The sequence below is a fragment of the Mastigoproctus giganteus genome, chromosome 13 (genome assembly GCF_048544385.1).
Source record: "Mastigoproctus giganteus isolate SK-2022 chromosome 13, ASM4854438v1, whole genome shotgun sequence".
Lineage (NCBI taxonomy): Eukaryota > Metazoa > Arthropoda > Arachnida > Uropygi > Thelyphonidae > Mastigoproctus > Mastigoproctus giganteus.
Genome location: NC_143587.1, coordinates 154,884,305 through 154,896,522, shown reverse-complemented (window position 1 = coordinate 154,896,522; position 12,218 = coordinate 154,884,305). Strand labels below are relative to the sequence as shown.

The 12,218-nt window shown below is 32.5% G+C and overlaps 1 protein-coding gene across 1 annotated transcript in view; it reads right to left on the bottom strand.

The window, feature by feature from the left end:
• Positions 1–8,371: 8,371 nt before the first annotated feature.
• Positions 8,372–12,218, bottom strand: part of DCP1 (decapping mRNA 1) — a 147,376-nt gene continuing 143,529 nt past the window's right edge. Inside the window, exon 9 of the mRNA XM_090387439.1 lies at positions 8,372–8,650. Within this exon, the coding sequence (XP_090243565.1) occupies positions 8,570–8,650 (81 nt within the window). The 3' untranslated portion in view covers positions 8,372–8,569. The remainder of the gene's footprint in view (positions 8,651–12,218) is intronic.

Below are 12,218 nucleotides of genomic sequence, written 5' to 3'. Positions count from 1 at the left end.
TCACATTTTTATAGTAAACAATTTTTATTCCTTGGCTGGTGTTTGTCTTTAATTATTGCAGTATGGAATTTCCCAGCCCCACAGGCCTGTTTGAAGATAAAGTGGAAGATGCCTGGATTCTAATCCAATGGAACTTTTATGATTTCACAAAATGGGAAGATCAGTCAGTCTCAGGTGAGGTTTTCTCATCTAACAGACTGAAGAATACATAAGATTGGATGCAGTGCACAGACATCTCTCATCCTGAGATACACTGGCAACCTTAACCAAAGTCATATTAGTAATTAAAACTTCTCGATAGGTGATGTGTCCAAATATTTATATTAATGCAGTATCTAATGAAATTGTACTGATCATTTCTGGTGATGATATAGGCAGATAAACTCCAAACTCGCCACGCCTCATAGCAATGTCAAATAATAAATATCCTTTATTTTTATTTTTAGTGTAATTTTGATAAGCAAAAACAGCTTCTTGGTTCACGTCAGACTGTGAGAATACTTAAAAGGTAGAAACCTTTTATCTTAACTTCAAATCTTTCTTCACAAGTGGCCATAACTATGTGGAATCTGCAATTAACATTTAACAAATTTCACCATGAAATATACATGTGCCTTCCTTCAAGCAAATTCATTTTTTTTTTTTGAAACAAAGGAAAATGTAATGGAGTGGGGATGTTTTGCAAATCTACCACTCATGTAAGCAAAATATAGGGCTTCATTTATGCGGCCTGTTTACACAATGCTGCAAAACTCAGAAATAAACAGGGTTTTGCTTGATTTTTTTTTTAAAGATTTGCTGTCCACTTATATGTTAACCATCTTCTGCAATTCATTCACAATTCTGGAGAGTTCATTTATTTTCATATTATTAAAATTAGCAATTACTAGTTGTCCACAAGCTATAGTAAGAAACTTGAAAAATCATTATTGCATGTTTTGCATAGTGTTTTTTTTTTTGGAGGGGCAGAAAAATCAATTCCTTACATCATTTAGCCATTATAATAACAATGTGTATATGATAGTATCCGGGTGATGCAAACTGCTGAACTCTAAGCAAATTTTACTAAAGAATACAAGTAGCCATGCTCAAAGCCAGTGTAGGCTTGTGCAACTAAGGGAAATCAATATTTTTGACTTGGCTGCTACTTAAAGATTCACCTACTACTGAGAAGGTTCATGTTAAAGAGAAGGTAATGGACAGCAGAAACTGACCATAACTTGTTGCTTTAAGCCAGATTATGTTGATGTTTAAATAAATATTTGCACTCATTTATTAGATATTTACTAAGAGCAGGATTAAATTCATAACGGATACACATACTGGAGGTTGCTAACAGTATGCCAAGGAGGATTCAGACTGCCCAGTTAACTGCATATTAGGTTTTTGAACTAATTATTTTCTGCAATGGAGTTTACAAATATTATTAGTTATGTATCGTAAATATAAGTAACCTACATCAAAATGAACTGACCTTCTGCTAACCAATACTTCATAACATAAACATTTACAGTATTCAAGAACATCACTACCTCGTGGCATTTTTAGTTAATTCAGTCAACTGTCATACAAATCACCAATTATTGTACACACATGTATATATACACAGAGTGATCACTGAATTATGACCACTCCTATGAAAATTGAATGCAATCTGTTGACCACGTGAGGTACAGGAGTGCAGAGTTAGTAGACCTGCGTAGCATAGATAAGGTGTCAGTGGTTCAGTTGGTAGTAAAATTCCGAGTGTGATGGGTAAAGATAAGGATTATCACTTTTATAAAGGACAGATTGTGGGTGCTTGACGAGCGATGCCTCGATTTCCCAAATGGCTGAACTGGTGGGGTGTTCGAGAGTCACTGTAGTTAAAAATGTACCAGGACTGGTGTCAAAATGATCAAATAATAACCCAACGGCAAAACTGCAAAGGTCAGCAAAAGGTTAATGTTAGAGGTGAGCACTGGGTCCGATGATCGTACAGGTGCAGCACTGTTGAAGAGTTGACTACCCAATTCAACATGGGCCAACCTGGAACAATATTTGGCATGACCAAGCATCACATGCTCACACGTATGGGCTATACTAGCAGATGACCCCTACGGCATCCTCTCCTAACCAAGGTTCATCAACGTAAAAGACCCGCCTGGTGCAAAGAGCATGCTAGTTGGACGTTAGATGATTGGAAGGTGTGCTTGTCGGATTAGTCATGTTATTTACTCCACACCATGGATGGTCATGTACGGATTTGGTGTCAACAACATGAGCTCTTGATCCATCATGCATGGTATCAAAAGTGCAGGCCGGTGGAGGTGGTTGTATGGTATGGAGCATGTTTCGCAGGCAGGAACTTGGACCCCTGGTGCATGTGGAACAATGTATCAGTGGTCTCTGCTATCGTCAACTGCTTGCCGACTGTGTACACCCTGCTATGTTACACTTTTCCCCAAATGGCGATGGTGTCTTCCAAGATCACAATGCATGGAGCCATCGGGCACTTGTGCAGGAATGGTTTGAGGAACACAGTTCTGACTTCCAGCATATCGACTGGCCTCAGAACTCCCCTGATATCAATCCCATAGAGCACTTGTGGGACACTATGGAAAGGCATATCAGGCATCTGGATACACCAATCCCCTCCATACCTGCATTGCTGACTTCATTACACAGTTTGGCTGGCCATACCACGAATGCTTCTGGCATCTTGTTGAATCAATGCCACATTGGATAGCTACTGTACTGAGGGCAAAAGGAGGCCCTACGAAGTATTAGGTAGGTGATCATAAGTCAGTGATCATTCAGTGTATATATGAAATTAAATATAAAAGCATGAGTTTAAACATGTAGTTTCAGTTGATATATAAAATTAAAAATAAGTAAGGTATGACAGATGCACCAAAATGTGCAAAAGCAGCAGTAAAGGATGCAAAAGTTTATATATGTACATGGGAACTGATATGTCTGATGAAGGTGCACAGATGGAAGTGAACTAAAACTAGAATAGTGAAACCTACAGAAATATTGTAGGTTTGTAAAAAGAGAGAAAGAATGTGAATATCCTAAAGTCTAATAGTTTTACAAACCTGCAATACTTTTTTCTTCTATCCTCTCTTCTAGTTCTCGGCATTTTTCACTTTCATCTGTGCACCTTTATCAAACTTATCAATTGCTACATACATATATATTTGTTTTTATTATTGTATTTTGTGAATGCAGAAACAGTGGAATTCCCAGTGTAAATGATCAAATTTGTAGTCAAGATTCTTCCATACTTATGTTAAATCTGAAAATCTCATTATTCAACCAAGAGATAGATAAATCAGTAGAAATTTCACATATTATTTTTACAAATAAGAGTAAAGGTTGTAATACAATCTTTCTGCAGAGAGAGAGAGAGAGAGAGAGAATAAATCACATTGACAAAAACAAATAGTGCTGAAAAACACCATTTTTATTATAAAAATAAATTTAAAATAGAATTGTAGATTTTGGATATTTTCACTGGGTTTTGATTTTTCAACCAAAATTATACAAACATCAACACTTTTTTTTTGCATTAGAAATCAATTCTTTACAGCAGTAAAAGAATCACGTTAACATCTGATAATTTTACATGATTTACAATTAGTGATTAAATGAAGTCATAATATGTCAAGTAATTGAATCCTGTACATAAGATAACTGATCATTAATTAAAAACATCAATTATAATTTTAAAATATTCCAGAGCAATAATGCCAATTGTTTTATAAAAAAATCTAAATTAATGAAATTAATTAGTTATTAAAGATAACAAGAGTATTTTACTGTAATAAATACAAGTGTTAATTGAAGTCTTAATGTAATAAAAAATAAAAAATCCCAGTTTTTCTATTTCAAATTTTTGATCAGTTTAATAAAACAATTTTTAATTTAAACACAAAACAGAAATATACAGCATTAAGATATTAACAGTTTTCAAAGTATGAAGGTTTATTTTCAAAATTTAAAAAATATATCCAATATTTTAAAAATAAAAGTATATTCACAGCTTAAATCCTTCAAAGTGCTTAACTGGAGTTGTTCATATGCAATGATCATAAGTATGTTTTCCTTACCCTCAATTATGCCTACTTTTAATGTAATAATATATTCAAAAGATGATCCTAAAACTTTATTACAAGAATGATAGTTTGGTGCAATACATTTACAGAGTGAAAATGCTCCAATATTATTTTCTAAGGGTAAGGATTCTTTAAGGACACAAGATCTCAATTTTAAAAATAATTTTTTTTTTTTAAATTCTAAAAATTCCTAGTTCTGCATACTGAAAGGAAAACTAGATAGGAAATATAATTTGAGTTTTGTGCTAATATCAGAACAGTAAACTAATTTAAACTTATTACTTTTAAAATTAAATTGCTTAAGCATCTGCTTACAGTATTTCATTTAACAAGTCAAAGCATTACTTAATTTCTTACTGCTGTTTTCAGGCAGCAGACAAAAAATACATTAAGAAATTTAAATTAAAATAATGCCTAAACTTTTTAATGGATTGAAAACATAAAAAGAGAGAACACCATTTCTTATTCTACATTAAAACCAGGACCAATGGCAAAATTTGATATACGAAAATTTGTTGCAAGATTGATTTAACACGTGCAAAAAAATTATACAAGAAATATATTTTATTAAAAACGCAATGTCAGAAAATACCTTATCTCCTTCTGCTCATCTTTTTTATGCACACATTTTGCACTTTGTTCCATCATTCAATCACCATGCGGTGAACAAATGACTCCTAAGAAATAAAATCTGCAACAGAATCTCTCCACAAGAAAAGACCAATCAACTTACACAGGACACAAGGCTTGCATTTTAATAATCTTCAGTTACAAAAGTATATCATATCCTGTCAATGTAAATTACAAAAAATTCCAATTTTTTTTTTTTTATATATATAAAAAAAAAAAGAAGTCCTCTCCTCATAGATACTTAATAAGTTAAGTATTATATGAATGATTTGGCTATTCTAGGTACAGTTTATCAAAACTTGAACGAGATTCTTAATATCGAAATATTTATCTCACTATTCTGGATTGTGTTAAGAAAAAAGTAAAGTGCAACAAATGATAAGATAGGAGTTATTATCTTGTAAAGAAATGGTTAAACTGAAAAAATGTATAAAATAATCTTATTAAAATAACACCTTGAAGTGGTAATCAGAACATCCAATATGGAAAAATCAGCCAAGTATACTCAATATTTGAAATTGCAAAATACTTATCTGCTGATTATTCAGTTTACAATTTTGCATTAAAAAAAATAATAATAATAAGGAAGGAATAAATGATCAAATTTGAATCTATTTTTCCATGTTAATGTGAGAACCACATTATCACAGGTAATGAAATGAAGACTAATATTCCAAAATAGTTCGGTATTAAAAAAAAAAAAAAAAAATCACTGATAATACCAAAACATGATATGAAGGAATAAATTCAGTGTCCCAAGAGATAAAGCTGCCACATAATGCACTTTTCATATTCATCCCCCCCACCCACCCACCGGCTTATATCATGATATCCAGAACAAAGTCAGAACAAAATGACAAACACAAATGATTCAAAATATGATCCTTATATATACACTATTTCTTATAATCATTTTATAGCAGCACATAATGAATAAGAAGTAAGATTTAGTGACAGAAATATTTAATCTGATTATCAATGAAAGTATGAGACTGAATGCAACCACATACAACCATTTATCAGATCTTTCTCCCATTTACAACTTAATACTATGAGAAAGGAAGAACAGAGAGAGAAAAAACCATTTCGACCCATTAAAAACATTTTGAAAAATACACAAAACACTACAATGAACATGATTCTTGAACTATCACAAAACAACAGATAATTTTGAAAATCAACTAAAAATTGGAATTATCTAACAGTCATTCAAATTCTATTTACATACATTCACTCAAAGAAATATTTCCATCTCACTCATTCATGTTCTCTCTCTCTCTCTCTCTCTCTCTCACACACACACACACACACACACACACACACACACACACACACACACACACACACACACACACACACACACACACACAGTAGTGAAATTGCTGTGCATTAGCACCATTACAATATTCAACTAGCATACTCAAATAGTTATACTAGTTGCAAACATTACAATAAACTTTCCTAAAAAAAAAAAAAAAAAAAAAAGAATATTACTCTTTACAGTGTTAATTAGTAATCATATTTATATATTATCAAACCATTCTCTCAAGACTAGAGAATTTCTCAACTCAATTTCTACTTTCAACTGTTAAAAAAAATCTATATATATATATAAAAAAATGCACTCAAACACCTGAGAGCAAAAACAAAAGAAAAATTTCTATCACAGTGTTAGAAATGTACTCCACAATTTGTTGCTAGAAGTTAAAAATCACTTTTCAGCCAGTGTTTTCAAAAATACTCTTCAGAGTATCTTGAAAATATTTTCATAGCTGACACTATATATCTAGCAATACTGCTCCTATGAGAGAAGATCAAATTATATTATTCTTTTTTTAATAGCTCAACATACTAGTATGCAATTGTAATTACACACTGAGAAACAAACACTTAAATATTTTTAGTATTCCTTACCAGTAACCTTTTCAAGTGTTTATAAACCTATCTCAGAGACGTAACAGTATCTAATTCAGTATGATATTACAAAAGCAGATGTACCGAGCAATTATACTTTTCTATTCAAGAAATAAATCATTGATAAAATTTTTGTGCAACAAAGCTGGGCACAGAGTTTGATATACAGAATTAACTACAATTCCTAAATATTAACTCTCCAATCACTTTTTACTAGTCACTCCCTTTTCTTTGCTGTTTTTGCATACAATTTCCAAGGCTGATTGGGCAGAGTTTTGATCCCCAGATTAATATGTGACATGCGATTTCAACTACTTCCAAGTAGTTTAAACAAGGACTCACATAAATTATTGCTTAAACACTGAGCCAGCCGTAATCCAAATTATATCATCATCCTTGCTAATTTACCTGAAGTGCATGAAAGATCCGAGAAAATTTGGCACATGCACTTCCAGCCAAAAATCCCTCTCTTCTCTCCCATGCACTACAATAATCTATACTATTCAAAATAGAGAGAGAAATCTGACTGCAACTGCTTAAGAAACTTAACCCTATATCTTTAAGGTTACATTTAAAGTGGAAAGATTCGCTCTATCATCATGGAAGGACAAGTAAAAAGGAAACCAGTTGCTAAACTAGCCAGCTATAAACTATTTTGTACATTAGAGAATATTTAATACTATGGTATATATATTTAGAAGCAGGACAAATGTTATTTGTATTTATACATATCCAACAGTACAAAAAAGCACTGCATTAAAGCTTAAAAAATTAGAAAAAATGGACATTTTTACTCGAGCAGACAGTGCAAAAATATTTACCTTGAACATTACATTATAATACATGACATGACTTATTACATACATAGCTGTAATACTTTCAAGGTATAAATATCAGTTTAGGATATGCAAACACTAAATACATCACTTAAGCTATTCTGATTACAGTATAACTGTATGTTCTGAAATGAATATAAAGAACTTTTAACGTTTTTATCATAATTTTAAGGAAATAATATTTGAAAACTTGCAAATTAAAGCAGATATTAATGTTAGCATATGGTCTGACATGATACAATGGTGTGGTAACTCACCTTAAAGTCAATCTGCAAACAAATAGTAATATTGCTCTTTGTCTTCAAATTGCTTAAAAAGTGTGTGTGTATATATATACATATAAGCAACTTATGAGATTTTCTTACATTTTACAGACAATTAGTTGAGCAATTAAAGAATGAAAAAAATAATGAAAGCAAGAAATAAATCAGAGAAAATAAATCTATGAGACGTATAGACAGCACATTTTCACATGAGTATATATATTACCATTTGTGTGGAATACTGACGGGGTAACGAACTCTTCATACTCATTAATTAGAACCACAGTCAAACTTAAAGTATCCATTATCAATATTGTATAATTAAAAAGATATGAAAGAACTTGAATGTATAAGATAATCTAAATAACAGCCAAAACACCTCCCCCCATTTTTTTTGCAAAATTCATTAAAAAATTATTATCCAGTAATAATTCTGAAATGATATTGTTTCTAATGTAAGTTATAAAATAAGGGCTTCAAAGAGCAAGTTGTCAGAGCTTTGACTAATGAATTTAGGAATATTTAGAGAATTTAAAAAAGTGCATGAAATGAAGTGTAAATATTTTCAGAAAGCTTTAAGTGAGTTCTAAATAAGTGACAGTTTGATTAAAAAATAAAGTTAACATAACTGATATGTCCAAGATATACTTTTACCAACACATCACACGGTCTGTACACAACTAGTATTAATCCTCAAAAGGATAGTTCCCAAAAAAGGAAGCAAAGACTGTACATAAAGATCAAACAGCTCATCTGAGGTACCACAACAAAGGAACAACTTCAGTATCTATGAACAAACTGTTGTGGTGAAGAAACAGTGAGAATGTCAAATCTTATAGCCATTCAGACGACTCTTCAAACTTGTAATATAGCACTCATGGATTCGTGATAAAAATTCATCATCACTCTAAGAGATGAAAAATAAACAAAATAACATAAATCAATATAGAAATGCAAATTCAATTACGCAGAAATTACAAAAACTTTCAAGGCAAATATACTAAAACATATTACTAACACTACTTCTTTTGTTACTGTATATAAGTTTCTCTCCCAAAGCAAAGGGCACTCACATACAGCAGAACTCTGTTAATCCGGACTGGATTTTCAGTCAGGGAAAAATTGTAACTATTGAAAAAAAAATATTTCTGTTCAATGACATTTGGGAGGGGGGTTTAAAATTTAAAACAGTAAAAAAGATAAGCAATCAATAACAAAGAACATTGAATGCACAAATTGCAACTAACACAATACACGCAAATGAGAACGGAGTAACAAGTTATGAAACTTAAAAAATAGGAATGAAGAGAATATTCTGAAAATTTATTTATGTTTTTGATATGATTGAAGATTTCATGGAAGGGAAAACACATTTTACCACAGAATTCCAGCTGTCAGTATCATCACAAATTCAATAAGATCATGTTTACCATCCGTTCATAATAGATTGCACTAACAGAAAGCCTAATAAACAGGGGATTGCTAATTGTTTTATGGTTGTAACCTCCAGAAATCTGACCGGACCACGTGGTATAGTCAGAGATAATCTCTAGTGCTGGCCTATTCACAGTTGACAGCTAGCACTGTCAACGCATACACCTTACCTCAGTTCTTTAGTGTGTTTTTTGTTATTTTATTTTTTTTGTGGTTTTGGGTTAACAGAAGATGGCAACAAAAATAAAGTGTTACAGTGCCAATGGAAAAAAAAATTGAACGTGCTTTTTCGCACTGATAAGGGGGAAAGTTTAAAAAATATAACCCCCCCCATATAGGGGTGGCAAAACAAACTGTTTTTGATTAGAAAAAAAAAAAAAAAAAAGAAAGCAACCAAAAACTTTTGTGCAAAAATGGTGGCTAATGACAGTTTAGGTAATAGAGCTACTATTTAAGCAGGCAGAAAATGAAAATTTGGACAAAGCCTTATACACTTGATTTTGTCAAGAACGAGAGCAAGGGGTTCCACTTTCAGGCCCAATCCTTAAATCAAGGGCTCTTAGCTTTAACGAAAGGTTAGGAGGTGACCAGTCTTTTACATGCAAGTTTGGTGTGGTTATCAAGGTGGAAGGCGCATTGTGGAATCCGACAGCTCAGAATTACAGGTGAAAGTCTTTCTGGTGATTTGTGTTGCAAGTAAAGAATTTAAAGTACAGTTTCTCAAGTCTATTAGTGAAGAAAATTTAGTTCCATTCCAAATTTTTAAAGCTGACAAGACTGGTTTATTTTTCAAAATGTTATCCAAAAAAACACTTGCCTCAAAACTTGACTCTTCAGCCAAAGGACATAAATTGAGTAAGGAAAGAGTGACATTGCTTTTGTGCAGTAATGCATCCGGGAATTTAAAGTTTCCACCGTTAGTCATAGGAAAATCTACCAAGCCCCGCACTCTTAAAAATGTGAACTTAAATGCCCTCCCAGCTAAGTACACATAACAAAAATCAGCTTGGATGAGCTCAGCTCTTTTTAAAGATTGGTTTGTCATCTCGTTTATTCCCTTAGTTAAAAAATATTTAAGGGATCAAGGACTGGAAGAAAAAGCAGTTTTATTCATTGATAATGCTCCAACACACCCAGCAGAAGAACTGAAATCTGGCAACAGCTTCGTAAAATCTCTGCCACCCAACATTACTGCACTATTACAGCCTATGGATCAAAGTATTATAGAGGCTGTGAGGTGACGGTACAGAAAAAAAGTTAATCTCACTGTTAGAACAAGAGGCGCTTGAAGAAAAATCAAAATTTATGGACCTTCTTAAAAATGTCAACATAAAGACAGTCATTTATTTTTCTGCTGCAGCTTGAGATGAAGACTGACAAGACTACCCTTATCAAATGCTGGAAAAAACTTGTGGCTTGATGTTCAAATGGAAAGATCTGAGGAGGAAATGGATATTTCTTCGGATCCTGATGATGACAAGGATGATAATGATTTTGTTCAGTTATTTCAAATTCTAGGGGACTGTTCAGACGTAACAAATGAAGACATTGTGCAAGTATGGTCATCATCATTATTGCAAGCTAATGAAGACAACAACTCCGATGAAGTGTGTGAGGAAACAACTGGCGTGAACCACACTGAAGCAACCGGAATGCTGGAGAAGCTACCGATTTATTTTGAGAGACAGGATGACACATCAGCTGGTGAGCTTCTGACCATGAAGCAGTTGCGAGATTGTGCGGCCCGAAAGAGTTCAAAATTAAAGCAAAAAAACATTGAGGACTATTTCAAGTAAACTTCTCAAAATTAGTTATTTATTTTGTGTAATATAATGTTCTACATTGAAACTTTGCTTTGTACAGTATTTTGTTTAGTTACCATATTCTTTTACTTTTTATAATTTTTACTTTAAAATATTATTTTATTAATTTAATATAAAAACCAATTTAGTTAAAATTTTGTTATTTAGTAACTTTAAATAAAAACCGGTATGTGGAAACATAGCTTCCGGTTAATACAAATCTTCACTAATCTGGACAGAGTGTGGTCCCATCAAGTCCAGATTAACTGGGTTATACTGTGATTAACAAAATTTAGTGATATTTTATTGAACAGAAGAATGATAATTCTGAACAAATAAGAAAAAATAAATCCATACTTATTTATTATAACAACCAGAGTGAGCTACATTACAGGTTGGCACACAAGCCAGATATTGGTGAGTTCTGTGTTATTAAATAACATACACAATGGTAGCTGTTTTACTGGTTACCAATTTGTCCCAGTGGGAAAATTCTGTAAGCAAGACTGAGCAGCATATTTTTGTGCAAAAAAAAAAAAAAGTTTTATCAATGGCACTTATTACAGAGCCACATGAGTTAATGAGATTTAGTTGTGGAAAAGTTACTAACCTCAATATTGATCTTTCCAAACCTTTTATGCAAACCAAATTTCACTTTAAACTCACATTGCACTGCGACAAACCCGATATTTGATAAAGACCTATTTGTTGTTGCTCAGTAACATACTCTACCTTGCTGACAGAATTTTACTACTACAGTGCTTCAATTACTAGCCAGTTAAAAAAAACACCTAACAATGCCAACCTCAAGACATCAAAAAATAGACATTCAAAACCACTAAGTGTTTTCTTGATGTCCGGTATTTTTGTCTGCAGCAGTGAGTGTTTGTGGGCAATTGCATGTTTCACGGGTAAAAAACCTGAATACCTCTCATGGCAGAAAGCTTATGCCTACATCTGAAACTGGCCAGCCAAAATAAGGCCTTTAGTAAATTCCTTCGGTCATGGATGGAATCTAAGCATAAATTTTTCAGTAACTTTAAACTAATTCAAAGTAAACAGATTGATGTGATGAAAACATGCATCACGACATGAACTATGAACTTCTTTGGCCAGTCACAGACTACTGTCATTACATTATCAACCACATATCCTGCAACCAGAATAATGGCCTTCAAGATACATTACTATCAGATGAAAAAAGAAGTAACTTCTGTTGTCTGGTAGTAAAATAGTGCT